Raw genomic sequence first — 19,533 nt, 5'->3', positions numbered from 1 at the left:
GGTTCATTAGCTCACTAGTTTATCACTGAAGGCACCCTAATCCCCTATCATGTCTAAGACCTTTCTCATCATCATACATACATTCTCATCACTTGTCATTTGTTTAGTTCCTTGTTTGATCACTTCTTTAGTCTTTAATCCTGTTTTTAAGTTTGTAGTTGTCATTAGTTAATCAAAATCACTCTTGTTTACTTGAATTAAGAACCTGATCACATAGTTTAGTGTCTAACACCACATATGGATTGATAAACCCCTTGTACTACAAGACAGGGGATTGATAACCTCTACAAAGAGCCTTGAAAACTCTTAGTTATCAATTTGACTTGAAGGAACTCAAATCAGCAACACTGGATAACTTGATGAGTTTTTGTGCCAACCTAGAAGCTTATTTGACGCATGGTGTCCATTTTGATGTTGATGGTAATGATTTATATATGGAATTAAAGCTTCTATGAGATGTTTTACCAAAAGAAATAAAGAAGCTGGTTGAGGTGTTGGATTTTCTGAAAAGAATGGAAAGGTGTTATCCACAACATGGACTGCATACTGTATAATGATGACGATTCCAGTTTCGGTTGCTAATATAGAAAGAACTTTTTCAAAGTTGAAACTCATAAAATCGTATCTAGGATCGACTATGTCACAAAAAAGACTGAATGGACTATATATCAACATTGTCAATCGAAAGGGCTATGGTTAAAGAACTTGATTATACAAGCTTGATGGATGAGTTTGCAAGTAAAAATGCAAGAAAAGTCATATTTCATAAATAATGTATGGATATTACTCTTTTTTGATATCGAATAAAGTAAACTGATGTTTTTTCGTTACATTATTTTTTATATAAAGGACTAAGGGGCTAATTTTTTCTCTTACTTATAGTCAAAGAAATCTCAGACCCGGCTTTGGTCTTAGCTGTTATGGAATCTATACAAAGCTCATCATCCACATTCTTATAATCATGTAATTGTTAACAAGACAGAGTTTTTATTTTATTTTCAAGCTTGGTGTTTTGTGTTTTTCCTTTTGAAATTTAGATTCGTAAATTTATCACAATGGCTTTCATACGTTTGAGTGGTATTTTGTAATCCACCATTCGATACATCATCCGCTACGTATTGCATATCCGAGTTGTTTGAATCTTGTGAGCATCTCCTTAAAACTTGTATCATTGACATGCTTTTTGGCAGAAGTTTCCTCTATAAAACTATCAAGTTTAAGCATCTAAATAGAAACTACAGAAGTTTAAGTGGCTTTCGGAAAGAAGAAGAAATCAGTCCGACTTTTCGTGTGAGAGAGAATAATATTCATCCAGATATCAAGTAGTTTTGATAAATATTTGAAAAAGAAAAAAATGTCGTTAACAAATCACAACTCTGACATTTTCTTATTTGAAATTATAACATGAAAGCTCCCATACATTAAAAATGATGCACCGTAAAATCCATACCATTTTAAGTAAAAAAAACATACTCTTTAAACTTTTCATACCATAATACCATATTAAATATCATCGTATACATCCTCACTACAGAATATATAATCCTTAGAAATATACAAACTCCGAATACTGTATGTTGATTGTTAAAAATAATTAAAATTAAAAAATGAAAAAATGAGAGAACAAAATATAATATTAAACACACGTAATCTCCACGAAATACATAAATGCTTAATAATATATTTCCGAGTTCTGGGAATATTGCTATGTGCGTTATAGGGCTAGAACGGAGCTGGATATCTGGACTTTTCAAGGTATCCGGATCCTGATCCGGATTCGCCGGATAATCAATTTTACTATTCGGATTCGGATCCGAAAACTTCGGATATCCGGAGACCAGATATCCGGTTTGACCGAATATTTACGGATATCCGACCGGATATCTGGTTTCGTTGATTTAAAAAATATCTTCAATTTTTAAAAATTATAATAAGATAACATATATAATTAAAATGTATTAACATAGCAAAAATTACAAATACCAAAAATTAAAAAGCATTTAAGTAGCACTCAAATAACATAAAGTTTAAAAATTTACATCGCAAAAGAGAAAATAGTAATAAAGAAATTAATTTATTTTTATATCTATGTGTTATCCATTTTCATGTTCTTTTATCACAATCTGAAATAAAAAATTATCATGCAATATGAATTTCAATAAATATTATCAAAATAAACAAATATTTAATAAACGGATAACGGATATCCGATTTAAAAAAAAATTTTATCCGGATCCGTATTCAAAATAACCGAATATTTAATTTCATTATCCGGATCCTGATCCGAAATACACAGATATTCGATTTTTACGGATCGGATAGGACCGAATACCGGATCGAAGACCGGATACCAGATAATAATTCCAGCTCACTGCGTTATAGTCTTATATAGATACAAAAATATAAACAAAATTGTATATTATATGATCAGAGAATATTTGAAAGATACTTACGGTAGGTACCGTTTAAGTTAAAATGTGAATCGGTAATAATTTTTAGTTTAGTATATTATATCGCACGTGAAAATCAAGGAGGGATTTTTTATGACTACAAGGCCTTAAATGATTGTATCAACTAGAAAGTTAAATAAATAAAAGTTACCATCTCAATTATTACTAGCACTATAAATACGTAGCCTTGCTCTAGGTTCCATGACTCACAAATCAACCAAGACCACTTCTTTCATCTTGTTTTGAACAAAAGTTTTTCTCTTCTTTTCAGACTGTCAGAATGTCCGAAACCAATATGAAATTCTGCAGTAGTTATTTTCTGGTCGATCCGACCAAAGCAAGCATCTTTGATCTTCTTCTCCTTTTGTTTTCCCCAAATCTGACCAGCAAAAGATTTATAGATTCTCCACAGGATACGCTCAAAAGCGCCCGAAAAAGTTTTGCGAGTCGATGGATTATTGCATTGGCCATTTTGGTTCAAAAAATATTTATATTCTTAAGAAAACCACTGGAATTCATAGGTCGTTTGCTTACCTATTTGCCCAATCTTCTTACTGCAAATGGAGGCTTCTTCAACTTGATACTTCACCTTTTGACAGGTGATAAATCTAATTATAACTCATTATATACAATCTCTACTAATCATTATTACCAAATTCTTGAACTTGAAGAAGGTTTAAGTTATATCGATCCTTCTATATCATATGACATAAGTATCCCGAAAAATCTATTATAAGATCCTTTCAAAGATCTTAAGGATCATATATTATATATTAATAACCCCCTCGACTCTTGGACTTGACCAAAATGACACTTATCACACTTCAAACGGATTTGTGAGAGAACAAGGATTATTCTACATGCAAGACGCTATAGCACAAAGACTAATAGACAATATGTAATGACATATTGCATCAAGAGCTTCGTTTAGTCTTCTAGAACTTTAAGGGCATTATATCATTTTCTTTTCTTTGTTTGTTTTTGTTACAGGAAAGTTGGTGAAGCCCAATGAATCGTCGGCGACATATGCTTCGTTTATAGGATGCACAGATCGAAGAGTAGAGCTTGACGAGAAGATTAATGTTGGTACCATCGAATACAAGTCGATGCTGTCAATAATGGCTTCTAAGATCGCTTATGAAAACAAATCTTTCATCACTACCGTCGTCAAGAACACTTGGAAGGTTACCTTCTTCTTCTTCTTTCTATTAGTTTTTTTTTGTGAAAGCATTTTATTAGTTCTTATCTTTCTCCTTTGAATTATTATGTCAGATAAATAGTAATCTGACAAATAGCTCTTCTTGTCTCTGGGGTTTTCAACTTTATAATCATCGTGATACCAGAAAAGAAGAAAAACATCAACCAGCATTCTTAACTATTATTTTGTTTTTCGATTAACATTTTAGTTTTAAATAAATAGCAAATTGATATCTCTTAAAGATAATTTTTTTTATATGTTTGTTTACTTCTCACTCTCTCTCTCTCTGTATGACCGTATCTATCTTGTGATGCAGATGGACTTCGTGGGTTACTACGACTTTTACAACGGTAAATTAAATGCTACGCTTCATTCTTTTTAAGAAATGTTTTTATGTAAACATTTGGGGCTTAAGGCATTACGTGTGATTTGGATTAGTTTAACTCCTCTGAGTACATAAATAAAGACTTCAAAGTCTAGTTAACATTTCAAATAAACACTGCTGTCTCTAACAGGTTTTCTGACAGAAAGGATTACCATTTTTTCAGTGTTTTTTTATTTTTTTCGAAATCTGTTGAAATTTTTGGTCGGTTGATTATTTATTACGAATTTCGAACAGACCTAAATTTCCAACACAATAGATCTAGGAGAAAAAAAACCATTGTAAATTCGTAAAAAAAAAACTGTTTTTACGGTATTTTTTATGGATTTATCTGTCGAAAGTAGGATGTTTTCTTATAATACATATACAAACATAACTTTGCAGCAGGTATAAATAGATGTCCGATGCAATGAATTAAAGACTTCTAATAGTTAAAAGGGGTAAATTATTTAGCAATGAATAGTTTATATAAATGCTTTTCATTATGTCTTTATGATCATATATACTGCGTAAATACGTTTACGAGATCATGATGATATAAATGCCAAATCGGTCTGTATACCATATCATGTTGAAATAAATGAGCAACGGACCCTACTGATTTTATATGTGTTGTTTGACGGATATATAATAGAATCGTACTTTAATGAATTTAACAGTAGATGTCAAAAAAAAAATGAAAGTAGAAATAATAATAGTAACTTTAATCAAATATATCAGACTTTTTGTAGATTCCAACTAAATTTTGCAGTAAAGTAGCATTTTTTGGGATAAAGGTTATAATATAATAAAAAAAATTACTATTTTGGTTTACCTTAATGCTATATGGACAATGGACTCAATGTTATTATATATATTTTACCACCTTAATTTGATGGTACTCAGTTAAAGATTAGGAGGCGTAAATTTGAGAAAGAGTAGAAAGTACATTTTAGTTGACATAGAGTTTCTTCTACCAAATTGAAAGAGATTTATATTTTAGTTGAAGACTTTAACTTATGAATGAGAACTGATTTTAAGTTTCATTTTTTCGGTCTTACAAACATAAACTTATGACACGATGATAATGTATGCTAGTACAGCCACTAGATTGATCTAGTGAAAATTTAAGATATTATTAAGTTTTTTGGATTTCCAATTTAAAATTAATTGACGATAAGTGGAGATGTATTCAAATTATGCAAAATAATGAGATTTTAAGATATATTAAATGTGAAAGAATAATAGTACATATTTATTTTTGTAATTTAACACGTAAAGAAACTTAAGTGTACATATTATTTTTTAACCTAGGTTTATGATTTATACGCACATATCTGTATGCTAATTTCAGTTAGGTGCATCTGTATGCTAATTTCCCAATATGGTTGTTGCATTTTTTTATTGTTTATTTTGAATCGTATTTATTCTCTTGTATTTCTCTTCAGAGCTCAGTCACATGGCAATCACATCATTTTGAGTCATATTTAAATATCTTTTAGACATCAAAAATATTAGAAGAAATCAAAATCTAAGTTTCTAATTAATAAAATAACGTACCTTTTTTCTTTTTAATTGTAAATCTTTGCCTCCTTTTTGATCAAATCTTTACTTAAACGATGTAACAGAGGAAATACAGTATAGGTTACCATCAATCAAAATGTATTATTATTTGATAAGCAGGAGATTAATTGGCATATAAAATTTTTGTTTAAAAAACTTATCAGAGTTCCTATTGCTTCAAATTATAATTCTTACAACAACAGATTTGCTTTTAGCTATAATATTTGAAAATTCTATTGAACCGTTTTTTTATAATGAAGAACCTTGAAATAGTTTGGCACATATCTAGACAACATTTGGAAAAAGGATCACTAATTTCTTAGTTTTTATATCTGTGGTCAGCGTTCCAAGAAGGAAATCTGACGCAAGCCTTTATGTTCAAGGCGTCAAGCACAAATCCGAACCTCATCGTCGTCAGCTTCAGAGGAACCGAACTTTTCAGCTCTGATGATTGGTGTACTGATCTCGACCTCTCTTGGTACGTAACTACTTATATATGTTTTATATATCTACATAAATATAATTACTTTTCTTGGCTCATATATTCCCAAATTTTGATTAGGTATGAAATGAAGAACGTTGGCAAAGTCCACGCTGGGTTCTCGAGAGCTCTTGGTCTCCAAAAGAACGGATGGCCCAAAGAAGTTATAAGCCTCACACACCAATATGCTTACTACACTATCAGACAGAAGCTTCGGGACATGCTTGGCAGAGACAAGAATCTTAAGTTTATATTAACAGGTCATAGCCTTGGTGGCGCACTTGCTGCTCTGTTTCCGGCGATTCTTGCATTTCACGGTGAGGATGAGCTACTTGATAAGATAGAAGGAATCTACACATTTGGACAGCCACGTATAGGGGATGAGGAGTTTGCGGAGTTCATGAAGGAAGTTGTGAGAAAGCATGGAATAGAGTATGAAAGGTTCGTTTATAACAACGATATGGTGACTAGAGTACCCTTTGATGACAAGGTTTTATGCTTATACAAGCACTATGGATCTTGCAATTACTTCAACAGTTTCTACATAGGAAAGGTAAATTAAAGCATCTCTATCAAATTAATTTTTTTTTTATCTTGTTGCATTATTTTTTAAAGAGAACAAAAATGTGGAGTTTTAAAGTGGCATGAAGAAACTCTAAGTTTTCCTTAAGGAAAACTGTCAATTTTCTGATGAAATTAGCATGATAGATAAAAGGGTAACGTTTTTTGAACAGAAGATAAAAGGGCAACTTATATTTAGAAGTCATACTAGTCCTTTTCATAAAGTAATACCACTATATTTATTTACAAAATAGGTGAATGACATTTTTGGAGATATGGGGTGGTTCATTTGTCACCCGTGAATCTAGAAGAAAAAAAAAGCATGAATTTTGCGTGCATATGTCTTCTTTATTTATCTGAAGGCATGTTATTTTACCTAATATTAGTTCTTATCGAACTCATACGATAAAATACATCAAAATGCACCGTGAGTCCGTGACTTTCTTAAAATTTCTGTGTATGCGTTTGGTTATTTACCGAATATATAAGCCTTTTGTTATATTCATTATTACATGTTTATGGATTTGAAAGGTAACAGAAGATGCACCGAATGCGAACTACATGAGTTTGTTGTGGCTAATACCGAAACTGTTGAATGGTGTGTGGGAGTTTATAAGGAGTTTCATAATACAGTTTTGGAAAGGCAGTGAGTACAAAGAGAACTGGACGATGAGGTCTATGAGGATTGTGGGAATACTAGTCCCTGGTGCATCTGACCATTTCCCACGTGATTATGTCAACTCCACGCGTTTGGGAGGCTTGGCTCGACCTGTTACTACTACTCCTCCTGATGATAAACTTGCCCTCATTGCTTGAAATAAATTCAAATCCATTCAATATGTAATGATATGAAGAGCAGTCACACTCAAGTTATGCAGAAGAAAGACCAAGGCTTGTTGAGGAAACCCAATTCTCGATATATGTACTAAGTCTTCAGACTAAATAATGGATGATTTCATTTGGTACTTGTTTTTTATTTCCCTTATTTGCTTAAAAAGAGAGAGAGAAAAATACCCAGTTGTTTATTCCCACTTCAGTTGTTGTCTTCTATTTGTAAGGATCAAAAGGTTATAATTTATTTACATAAAGACGGGAACAAAACAAATAAAGGCAAAAAGACTTTCTTTCCAAAAATGATACTTGCAATTCTGATCATTTGTTTTGATTGAGACCTGTCATTTGGTATCAAAATAGTTAATTTTCATATATATTTTCACCAAAGAAAGCCCAACCAAGTTACATTGACTCGGACCACCTAATTCACATACCAAACATTGAAACACAAAAATTAAATTATATCTTTTTTTAAGTCTATCTGATAGATATAATCAATTTGATATATGACAACTTTGATTCTAATTTATCAACTTATTGCTTTCGTTATAGTGTAACATATACCAATCAGTCATATATGTCATAATATGGAAACCCTTATTTTGATTTTACCACATTGATATTATTAAATAAAAGGTTATTAAAAAAACAAACGTGTTCTCTTAATATTAGGATATGCATGCCTTATGCAAGTAAATAATATTTAGATGTTTAATATTAATTATCGTATAATAATGATCTGTATAAATAGATTTTAGATTAAGATCCACATTTATCCAAATATTACGTTGTATAAACCACAATCAAATAAATCCAAAATTGACCCATGTTATCTATAAACCTTAAATAGAAATATATTCCATCATCTTTGAATGTTATTAGACTTTGTCCAGCCTAATTTCCGGAGATTACCAAAAGAAACTTAGCATTGAACTCATTATTCAACGTACTCCTGAATACCCATTTAGAATAACGGATGTTAGCATCCACAACCATAATCATCTTGTTTTCATAATGCCTCTTTATCGAACTAAGCTGGAGATGCACAACCTGAGGTCTTGTCGGTGTTTCCTTCACCATTTGGTGGGATCAACCTTCCTATCATGTTTGAAGGGAGCGGAACATGCATCACGACGGGAAAGATCTTTCAATGCGTAGTCGAATATATAAGTCTGACAACGCCTTCATATTCCATTACAGAAAATATGGAAATCAAATTATTTTCAAGACCAAAGTAGAGATTAAAAAATGATTTCTATAACCGCAAAACCCTTAACTTTTTAGTAAAAAAATAATTACCGTATAGAATATCATCATATACATACCCACTACAAGATATATTGGAATATACCAACTTTGGAGAAATGTTGACTGTGGAAAACAAAAAACGAAAATTTGAGAGATGAACTTAATTGATTTAGTATTATATATTTAACTTCTTGGACTATTAATTCACTAAGGTTATGTTTGTTTTGTGTCCAAACGCTACATCTAGATGTAAATTTATGTTCCAATATTGTTCGTTTAAACACTTTAAAATCTGCATTTAGCTATTGAATTTGAAAACCAAAAGTCAAGGATACATTTAATTATAATAAAAATCTAAATAAAAATTTATATTTCTCATCAAAATTAAATAAAATTTACCAATATATCTATTTCTTATTTATATAATTTTTTTTCGTAAAAAAAAAACAGTTTTCACCAAAAAAATAATATAGTCTGTCAATTTTAAAGTCTATAGATCTGAGATCTAATTTAGTCATATTTCAGTATTAAATATTCTTAAGACAACAAATATAATAAGAGTAAAACGAGTGACTCAAAAGCATATACTATCTTTCTGTATTAAAACATATATAAATCTTTACTGAAACTGGTGACTCAAAAGTAAACCCACTACAGTATATATTGGAATATACAACCTTTGGAGAAAATGAGGAATGATGACAGTGGAAGAAGAGAAAATGAAAATTTGAGAGATGAACGGAATTGGTTTAAGATTATATTTCCAACTTCCGGGATTACTAATTCACTTATCTAAATATATGTTTTTAAAAGTAAGAAACAAGGAAACATATTATATTTATGCCTGGTTTTCCACGTTAATTAAAACAAAAGAACTCGAGATTTGCAAGGTCGTTTAGGTTAGAATGTCAACCAATAGTTTCATTTTGAAATATTATTTTGCACGTGAATAACGAGGGTTTTTAGTTTGATGATTGTCTTTAAAACTACAGTATATTGTTAAATAAATAACTAAAAAATTACGATCTCAATTATTACTAACACTATAAATACGTAGCCTCGCTCTAGGTTGTATGACTCACAAATAAACCAAAATCACTTCTTTCTTCTTATTTTTGGGCAAAGTTTGTTCTTCTTTTCATATTGTGATAATGTCCGGAACCGACATGAAATTCTGTAGTAGTTATTTTCTGCTCGATCCGACCAAAGCAAGTGTTCTTGATCTCCTTATCCTTTTGTTTTCCCGCAACTTTACCAGCACACGATTCATAGATTCACCACCGGATACGCTCAAAAGCATCCGGAGAAGTTTCGCGAGCCGATTGATCGTTGCCCTTGCCATTTTGCTTCAAAAGATATTAATACTCATAAGAAAACCCTTTGCATTCGTAGGTGCTTTGCTCACCTATTGGCCTAACATTCTTACGGCAAATGGAGGCTTCTTCAAGTTGATACTTCATCTTTTGACAGGTAAGAAATCTAACGATAGAATACTTTTATTCACTATCTCAATGTATTTCTATTACCACATTAATTCTTGAACTTGATGGTTGAAGCTGTTTCCTTTCTTTTACATATGATATAGTATCCCGAGAAAATCAAACCTCTCAAGGACCATTTTAAAAATCTCAAACAAGCAAATATATAACAACCCCCACGGACTTTTGGACTTGACTAATGTGATACTTTATCACACTTCAAACGGATTTGAGACAGAACAAGGATTACTATATATGTAAGACGCTATAGCACACACATCAAAATAAACTACTTAATGAAGCTTCGTTTGATAAAAAAAAAATCATCTAGGTTTGGAAAACTTTTTGAAAAAATTGATAAGACTATTTTAGATCATTTTCTGGATGGTGTTGATCAAGTATTTTTCACAGGACTAACACAAAGTCTGGATTTGTTACAGGAAAGTTGGTGAAGCCTGAGGAATCGTCCGCGGCATTTACATCTTTTACAGGATGCACAGATCGAAGAGTAGAACTTGACGAGAAGATAAATGTTGGTACCATCGAATACAAGTCGATGTTGTCAATAATGGCTTCTAAGATCGCTTATGAAAACAAATCTTTCATCAGTTCCGTCGTCAAGAACACTTGGAAGGTTTTTTCATCTCTCTTTAGTTATATTGTATAAATATAATCATACAAATAATTTTGCTTATTGTTGAAAAAATGAAAAAACTAGCTACTAGAAGACTGGAATTTTTTAGTAATTTTTTATCGTGTATATCTTTGGCGTTTGACTGCTAATAATAAATTTTAACTCTATAATATACTAGATGACTAGATCTCTATAAGCAGAGATAAGATTCAAAGAGGCACAAAAGATCAAGCCATTTCTGTGTGTTATTTAAAGATATTGATCATACAATTTTACACTACTATAAAATAATCTAACTAACTAATCTAAAAGATCACAAGAGATATACATGTAATAGACCACTGATTTTGTACTAATGTATTATAATTTTTGCTTAGTCTATAGGATACGAATTGATTAGGTTTGTATCTTTAATAAGCAGTAAGATTGTTTTCGTGTCTTTATAGATACATATATATATATATATATATATCTTTAGTGTTTATTTTACTTGTCACACTCTCTCTGTATGACTATCCATCCTGTGATACAGATGGACTTCGTGGGTTTCTACGACTTTTACAACGGTAAGTTAAATACTACGCTTCGTTCCTTTTAGGGAAATGTGTTTCATTTCCCATTTTAGTGCATAAAGAATTTGAAAGATCAATACAAGAAAAGTCATAAATAAAGCTTCAAAAGTCTTAAAGCTTTTGAAAGATGAATACAAAAAACATAACCATAACGCATATTAGTGATAATTTGATCCAAAAAAGAGCATATTAATGGTGATAGTAATAAAAAATGGAAGAAGTTTTTACCAGTGAATAAATAAATATAAATGTCTTTCATTTTTGACTACAAAGATAGGTCTACAAGGTCATGATCACTCATGATGATATAAAGAGATATAGATGCCAACTAGGTCGTTGACAAAAATAGATGAAAAATAAAGGCCAATAGAACTCTAAATCAATATCGTGTGGAAATAAATGCATCTAAGCAAAGGGACCCTACTAATTTTAAATGTGTCGTCTCATGGATATAGTTTATCATAGAAGCGTACTTTGATGAATATTAAGTCTAAATACGAATAACGAGTGTAAAATGTCTTCAGTTTTAATGATCGAAAAATTTTAGATTCCATTTTAAATATGGCAATATAATCTAAATTATTTTAAATATCAATAATATATATTAATGCAATATGGAAAAATATATTTTACTATGCTAATTTGTTCGAATTCTGTTAAAGTATAGGATAAGAAATGTTACTAACATTAGAGAGTCACTACACATATCATATTTTAGAGATATTTCAGTTTTTAATTAATTCCAAATTCTAACTTTTATGAGAATTTAAATGTGAATAGATATTTTTATATTTAAGATATGTCTCATTCACAATTACACTTGATGGCGATACTATATATTCTGAAAGAATTTTAAAATTAATAAATTTCAGCTAGAGATTTGAAAAAGAAATTTACATTTTTAATACATTAAGTTGTATATTTTTGCTTTTGTAAATTTTACGATTGCATATATAGAAAACACGCGTAAAAGACTTTACTTTAGCATATTATTTTAAAACTAAGTTTATGATTTCTATGTAAATTTGGTGCGTCCGTATGCTTATTTCCCAACTAAAATTTCAATATGTTGGTTCTCCTTTTTCTTTAACCATTTTTAATCATTCACTCAAAAGAAGAAGTCACCCAAGATTTTTAAAATCAAAAACTGCATGATAGTAGATGGTTTAATTGGGAAAAAATTGAGTATACTATCTTCTTGTATTAAACGATGAAATATCAAAATTATGATATAAGGAGGTAATATAATCATCAAGCAATGATCTTGTTTTGACAACAATTCGCATATAATGCTCAGTTCTAAATTTATTGTCTAAGAAAAAAGATATAAATATTTTTTTTTGTTTAAGAAATTTGAAAAAAAAAACTATTTAGAGTATTGAATTAGAATGATGAATGATTTGTTTCTCGGATTGAAGCCAATGTTTGAGATTAGTGTGGATTTCTCGATCTAGAACAAAAAAACAAAAATATATATATATATTATGAGTTCCTATGTTTTTAAATTATTATTTTTACATCAACAAATATGCTTCTAAAAATAAATTTTATATAGGTGTCTGAAACTATATAAATTGAAACAAATCTAAATAATATTTGAAACAAAGATATCTAAATTTCTAAGTTTTTATATCTTTGGTCAGCGTTCCAAGAAAGAAACCTAACGCTAGCCTTCGTGTTCAAGGCGTCGAGCACAAATCCAAACCTCATCGTCGTTAGCTTTAGAGGAACCGATCCTTTCGACGCTGATGATTGGTGCACTGATCTCGACATCTCTTGGTGCGTATATACGTTATACATACATATAGATATATATATATATATAGATATCAATATAATCACTCTTCTTAATTCATATATCATTTATCAAACTTTTAAATAGGTACGAGTTGAAGAACGTTGGCAAAGTCCACGCTGGATTCTCGAGAGCTCTAGGCCTCCAAAAAAACGGATGGCCAAAAGAAATTTTACCTCTCGGACAACAATATGCTTACTACACTATAAGACAGAAGCTTAGGGACATGCTTGCCAAAGATAAGAACCTTAAGTTCATTCTAACGGGTCACAGCCTCGGTGGCGCACTAGCTGCTCTTTTCCCGATGGTTCTGGCCATTCACGGTGAGGATGAGCTGCTAGAGAAGCTAGAGGGAGTCTACACATTTGGACAGCCACGTGTAGGGGATGAGGAGTTTGGAGAGTTTATGAAGGAAGTGGTGAGAAAGCATGGAATCCAGTATGAGAGGTTTGTTTATAACAATGATATTGTGCCTAGAATACCCTTTGATGACAAGGCTCTATTCTCATTCAAGCACTATGGATCTTGCATTTACTTCAACAGTCTCTACAAAGGAAAGGTAAATTAAAGCATTATGTATTCCATTATATGTTTGCCTTGCTAGATTATTTAAAAAAAAAATTATTTAAAAAACACGAAAAACAAAAGAGAGTAGAAAATTTTAAAGGGAAAGAAGAGACTTTTATTTTGGCCTTTATATAGAATTGTCACTTTTCACAGAAAAATTGACATAACAAATAATAATCTATATTTCAAATTTTATATCTTTCAATTTATAATTTTGAGCAGTTTTATAATTCTTTTATGATATCTACTTTTTTATTTACTACCAAATGATTATATATGAATTTGAAGGTAAAAGAAGATGCACCGAATGCGAACTACTTCAGCTTGGTGTGGTTAATACCGAAAGTGTTGAATGGTGCGTGGGAGTTTATAAGGAGCTTTATAATACAGTTTTGGAAAGGCAAAGAGTACAAAGAGAATTGGATAATGAAGTCTGTTAGGGTTTTGGGAATAATATTCCCTGGCGTCACTAATCATTTCCCACTTGATTATGTCAACTCCACGCGTTTGGGAGTCTTGGCTCGACCATCAGCTACAACTAGTCCTGAGGATAAACTTGCCCTTATTGCTTGAAATATAAAACAACAGTCAATTTCTTAGTAATCGTATCCACTTTTTATATGTTTTTTGTTTGGTTGAATAAACTGTACTTGAGGCTTGAGCTTTTATCTTCTGTTACAGTGTGTTGTGTGTGTGACTTTTATCTTGTGTATGTTAGTAAAGTTTATTTCCATTTATTGGTTTTCCTACATTTTATAGATTCGGTCGTTTAGAAAGTTAAAAAGAAAATCCCAAAAACCAAACACTCATCTAAAACATTTACATTCATTACCTTGAGTCATCAATTGTACATCTGTACACGCATAACTGATTTGCCTAATTCGACCACTAGTACGTCCCAATATTGAAATATTTCACATTTTAAAAAAACATTTCTCACATTCTGTTCAATCTCTACGTCTTTGTCATTAAACCATCCTTATACACGAGCCCACTATAAGGCAACAAACCTAACGAAGCCTATGTGTTTAGGATTATTTGCAACTAGATTAGATTAGTATACATATCCTTCTTATGAAAACTTTATTTGTATACGTTAAGAGTTGCTACAAAGCAATTTTTTTTTTCCATATACATCAATCTAAATCTTGATATTGGTGTTCCTAAATTAACTTCTCCCTTTCTTTTATTTTGTTGCAGAATAAATCTCCTCATGATCGAAGAGGTGGTACTTTAGTGGTAACACAAAGAAATTGGTTCTTTTGTGTCCGGGTCCAATTTCTTTTTGGGACGTAATGTTATTTTTTAGATCAAAATATCTAAATTATTAACATTTTAGAGAGGGAAAGTAATTTTCTCAATGTGTCATTTACATTTTATATATTAGTATGGTTAAGTGAAAGGAAGCTTAACCAAATTAAACCAATAATACAGAGCTAATACACATTTCTCAAGCCGGATCAATTGAAGGTAGATAAAGGCTTGATACAGACATACGCCCAAGCAATGAATGGAAAGGACCCGGATAAAATGGCTTTGTCAATATATCCGCAAGCTGGTTTGAATTAGACACATGAAACACCTTCAAGAAACCGCTTTTAACTTGATCACGAGTCGTGTGACAATCGACCTCAACATGTTTAATTCTCTCATGGAAGATCGGGTTATTAGCGATGTTCATCGCCAATTTGTTGTCACAAAACAGCTTCGCCTGAGTAGTAACTGGAATGTGAAGATCAGTCAACAGTTGGGTGCTCCAAAGCAGCTCACCTGTTGTCTCAGCCATGCTCATGTATTCAGTTTCCGTGCTGCTTCTGCTCACAGGTTCCAGCTTTTTCGACTTCCAGGAGATCAATGAAGTACCAAGGAATACACATACACCAGTTACAGAACAGCGTGTTTTAAGGCAAGTAGTCCAATTTGCATCGGAGAAACCATTCAAGCAGAGCTCAGTAGTAGCAGAATAGAACTGTCCTTGACCAGGGTTGTTCTTCAGATACTTCAAAACATAGTGAGCAGCCTGCATATGGATATCCGTAGGGCAAGTACAGGAACTGAATCAACCTATGTACGGAAAAAGTAATATCAGGTCCTGTGATGCAGAGATAAAGAAGCCGGCCAATAAATTCACGATATGGTCTCGCATCAGGAAGAGGAGTCCCTGTTTCTTTGCTCAAAGGGACCTTGGGATTCATCGGTACAGACTTCGGCTTACAGCCAAGAAGACCCGAATCTTCTAGCAAATTCAAGTAATATTTCCGTTGAGAGATAGAAATGCCACTTGATTTCCGAATAATCTCAAGGCCAAGGAAGCAGAACCGAGCAGGACCTAAGTCCTTCGTCTTGAATCTCGTAGAGAGATGGGTCTTAACAGAAGTAACAGCCTCGTCATCATTTGCTCACAATAAGAATGTCATCATTGACATAAACAAGGAGAGTGATGGGCTTGCGGGCCTAGGGTTTATTTTCTAACAAGCATGTTGGTCCTCAAAAAGTTTTAAATTTGTTAAACCCTAGTGTCTGCAAGTACACAGATGTACGTTGTAGGACTTAGGGTATCGATTCACAGGGAGGATGTCTAATCTGCGAGAAAAAACAAACTGGGAAAATAAGCAAAGTCATAAACTCATGGGATTTTGGGGTTTTTGGTTAAGAGTCCTAAACTAAACTTAATCTAATATTCACAGCAAACTAAATACAATGCATATGAATTGTTAAAAGAATATCTCAAGCATATCGACTCAAACTATAGACTCTAAACTCATAGGTGGCGATTTAGACTTCTCCGATTTACTCTAATCGATGTTTGGTGGCATTTCCAATTAGCTTCCGGGCGATTTATCTTCATCTGTTTCTGCAATCTGCATGGAACTAGAATAGACATGTATATGATTAACCAACTTTCGTCATCTTAATCAACTAATCACTCAGATCTGACAATTAACTCTCGCTCTCATGCCAGAAATAAGATCATGCATTAGACATTGAATTCGTCTGCTCACATCTTCTCTACAGGTAGCTCTCGACTCCTATAGCGACTATGTTCTTCTGAAGCTAGGTATGGATGATCTGATACAGCACTCTCGTGGCTCTGATCGATCATAGGTTTAGAGAATAGGTCATGAATCTAATCTCATGCAATATGAATACCTATTGCCTTGGCTCAAATGATTTCGGCTTCTAAGACTCTTTAGGCTCTTGGTTTCCTTTTCTTTCTTTTGTTTTTCTCTTTTTTCGTTTTTTTTTTGGAAAGGGGAAACAGCCATTTGCTTAGAGTCTTAGGGAGTACGAAAATTACCTTTAATAATGAGCTTTTGGAGACATCATGAGGCTTGCTGAGATTGCATGGTACACTTCCTTCCCGGTTTTATTCAGTCCTTCTATTGTGTGACTGAAAACTATGTTGTTCCTCTCTCTCCGGCGTTTTTGCACATATCTGTCGATATAAACTTAAGAGAGAATGCATGAGGTTTAAACAAGGTTTGGGTTAAGGGCGAGGTACCAGCTAAAGATGAAATAGTCATCTAGGACAACACAGAGTGATAACAAAAAGGTAAAGATGTCCTAGATGTATATCATGATGCCTTCTTAAAACCATTGATGAGAAAATTAGATGTCAAGATTATGTCCAAGTAAAATGAGCTAGTATATCCTGTCAGAAAAGATCTCCGTGAATAGAAGTCATCTGGTGGGATTTCATAGTGTAAGTACTTTAGTCACTGCTTAGTCTAGTATTAATCCTTGAAAGAGCTTTTTATGAATGATTAGTGTAGAAGCAAACAGGTTGGTTATCATCATTGAATTTGTCATTATTCCCTTAAAATGTATTTGACATTTGAAAACATTTTTTGGAACTCAAAAGACTTTTGAAAATTTTTCAGAAAAACCGAAAAAAAATTGAAAGATTTTAAAGAAAAATGCAGAATGCAAAGGCTCATACAAGAAAAGATGGTTAAAAAGGGATGAAATCTTCCCCCAGACTTAAATCACACTACCCCCATTGTGAAATAAATCAAGCAAGGATGAGAAATAAAGTATGTGAAAATTTGAAAAGATTAAGGAAAAGAAAACTTACCTGGTGTTGGTGATGGATTGTGAGGTGGTTGTGGAGGTGGTAGGATGTTGAATGGTGGATGGTGGATGATGTGGAGTGGTGCTTGATCAAACTTGGACTGGTTTGAATAAAGGTGGAGATGGAAGTGGCCAAGGGTGGCCGCGGTGAAATGCTTGCTGGCCACGGGTCAGGATGTCGCGGCTGCGGTGAAATACATGCTGGCCGCGGTGAAATGCTTGCTGGCCACGGGTCAGGATGTCGCGGCTGCGGTGAAATACATGCTGGCCGCGGTTGAACCTCTTTTGGCCGCGGTAAAACTCCTTCTGGCCGCGGCTTAAGTATCCTCGGCCGCGGTCAGCTCCTTTTTTTTTTTTTAGATGCATACTAAGGCTTAAATGGGTTGTCTCCCATCAATCGATTTGGTTTATAGTCCTTAGCTAGACTTTGCAAAGAAAAAGACTTAGTTCAAATAGGATCTTTTCCTAAGACAAGTCTTTTTCGAAATCCTCTTTTTCTCTCTTGCAGGTTCTTCATCACTCCAGAGTTATTCTGGTTCAAATGCCTGAGCTTTATGCTTTCCTCATTTGCTCTTCAGTGGTGTAGCTTCATAGAAGATGTCCTTATTGATATTTCAAAAGAAACTCTCCGGTTGGGCAATCCCATGATGGATCCAGCAGGTTGCTAAGGAAAGGGCCATCCAAGGATAACTAGATATGAGTCATCTTGGTCTCACTATGTATAAATCGACAGGTGCTATGCAATCTCCAATCCTTAGAGGAATATCTCGTGTTATCCCTCTTTGTACTGCACTTGAATCGTCTGCTAAGCTAATCTTTGTCTTGGTACTTGAAATATGATTAATGCCAAGTCTCAAAGCTGTAGCTTTAGACATCATATTAATGCAAGCTCCAGAATCACAAAGAATATTGAGGAATCTTTCACCTCTAATGTCACAAGAGATAAGAAATTGACCTTTGTCTTGAACTTTGTGCAGATTTCGAACTGGTCGACCTTCTTGGGCGTGTGTGAAAAAATCTTTCATCTATTGGATAGATTCTTTGCTGTCACAGAAGAAGTGGCCGATCATGTAGTCTCTACATGCTTTGGCAAATGAAATTCCTTTGGGCAGAGTTTGAACTACTTGATTGAACTCTTCAAAAACTTCTTTGCTGATATTGTTTGTGTAGTCACTGGCTTCTTAGGGATCTTTGAGATGGATCCTGTAAACAGCTGCATCAGGTAATGATCTAGGAAAAGATAGATACCTGGCTCTTCTGAAATAAGTGTAGATGTTCTCCCTAGTCTCCTTGCTGTATCTGAAGAAAACTTGAAGGCAGTCTTGCTTCTAGATGTCACCGAATCCATGGTAGAGAGAAATGGACTTCACAAATTTGTTGAATTCGATAAGTCTCTCTCTATATATGCTCTTGGTAATTGGTTCTGAGTTGTCATCAGATGAATTGTCCCCAGGGTTTGGATCTTCAACAAACAAACCATACTCTTCATCTTCTGAGAATTGCTCTTGAAGCTCATTGTCACAAGTATAAACCATGTTGCAAGATGCATAAGTATTGGATTCGTCCTTTTCCTTTGATGCTTGTGCAGTGATTGAGAAGACAGCTTGATCAAACAACCTAGATCTGGTCACAAGGGGTTGGTCTTCAGTTGAACAGGTTTCAGAATGAGGTTTAAAGTTCTCCCAGTCTGAAAAAACATGCCCCACCGCGGGTGAGGAGC

At 33.0% G+C, this 19,533-nt stretch overlaps 1 protein-coding gene and 1 pseudogene across 1 annotated transcript; both read left to right on the top strand.

Annotated features, from left to right (window-relative positions):
- Positions 1–2,667: 2,667 nt before the first annotated feature.
- Positions 2,668–7,723, top strand: LOC18010688. Its single transcript, XM_006393595.2, has 6 exons — positions 2,668–3,049; positions 3,441–3,634; positions 3,965–3,998; positions 5,915–6,050; positions 6,135–6,606; positions 7,146–7,723. The coding sequence occupies exons 1-6, from the start codon at positions 2,731–2,733 to the stop codon at positions 7,428–7,430; spliced, it is 1,440 nt and encodes a 479-aa protein (XP_006393657.1). The 5' UTR covers positions 2,668–2,730; the 3' UTR covers positions 7,431–7,723.
- Positions 7,724–9,769: 2,046 nt separating this feature from the next.
- Positions 9,770–14,454, top strand: LOC18010687 (annotated as a pseudogene).
- Positions 14,455–19,533: the final 5,079 nt, after the last annotated feature.

This window comes from Eutrema salsugineum, unplaced genomic scaffold, assembly GCF_000478725.1.
Source record: "Eutrema salsugineum unplaced genomic scaffold, Eutsalg1_0 scaffold_7, whole genome shotgun sequence".
NCBI lineage: Eukaryota > Viridiplantae > Streptophyta > Magnoliopsida > Brassicales > Brassicaceae > Eutrema > Eutrema salsugineum.
This window is presented reverse-complemented; position numbering and strand designations above follow the sequence as displayed.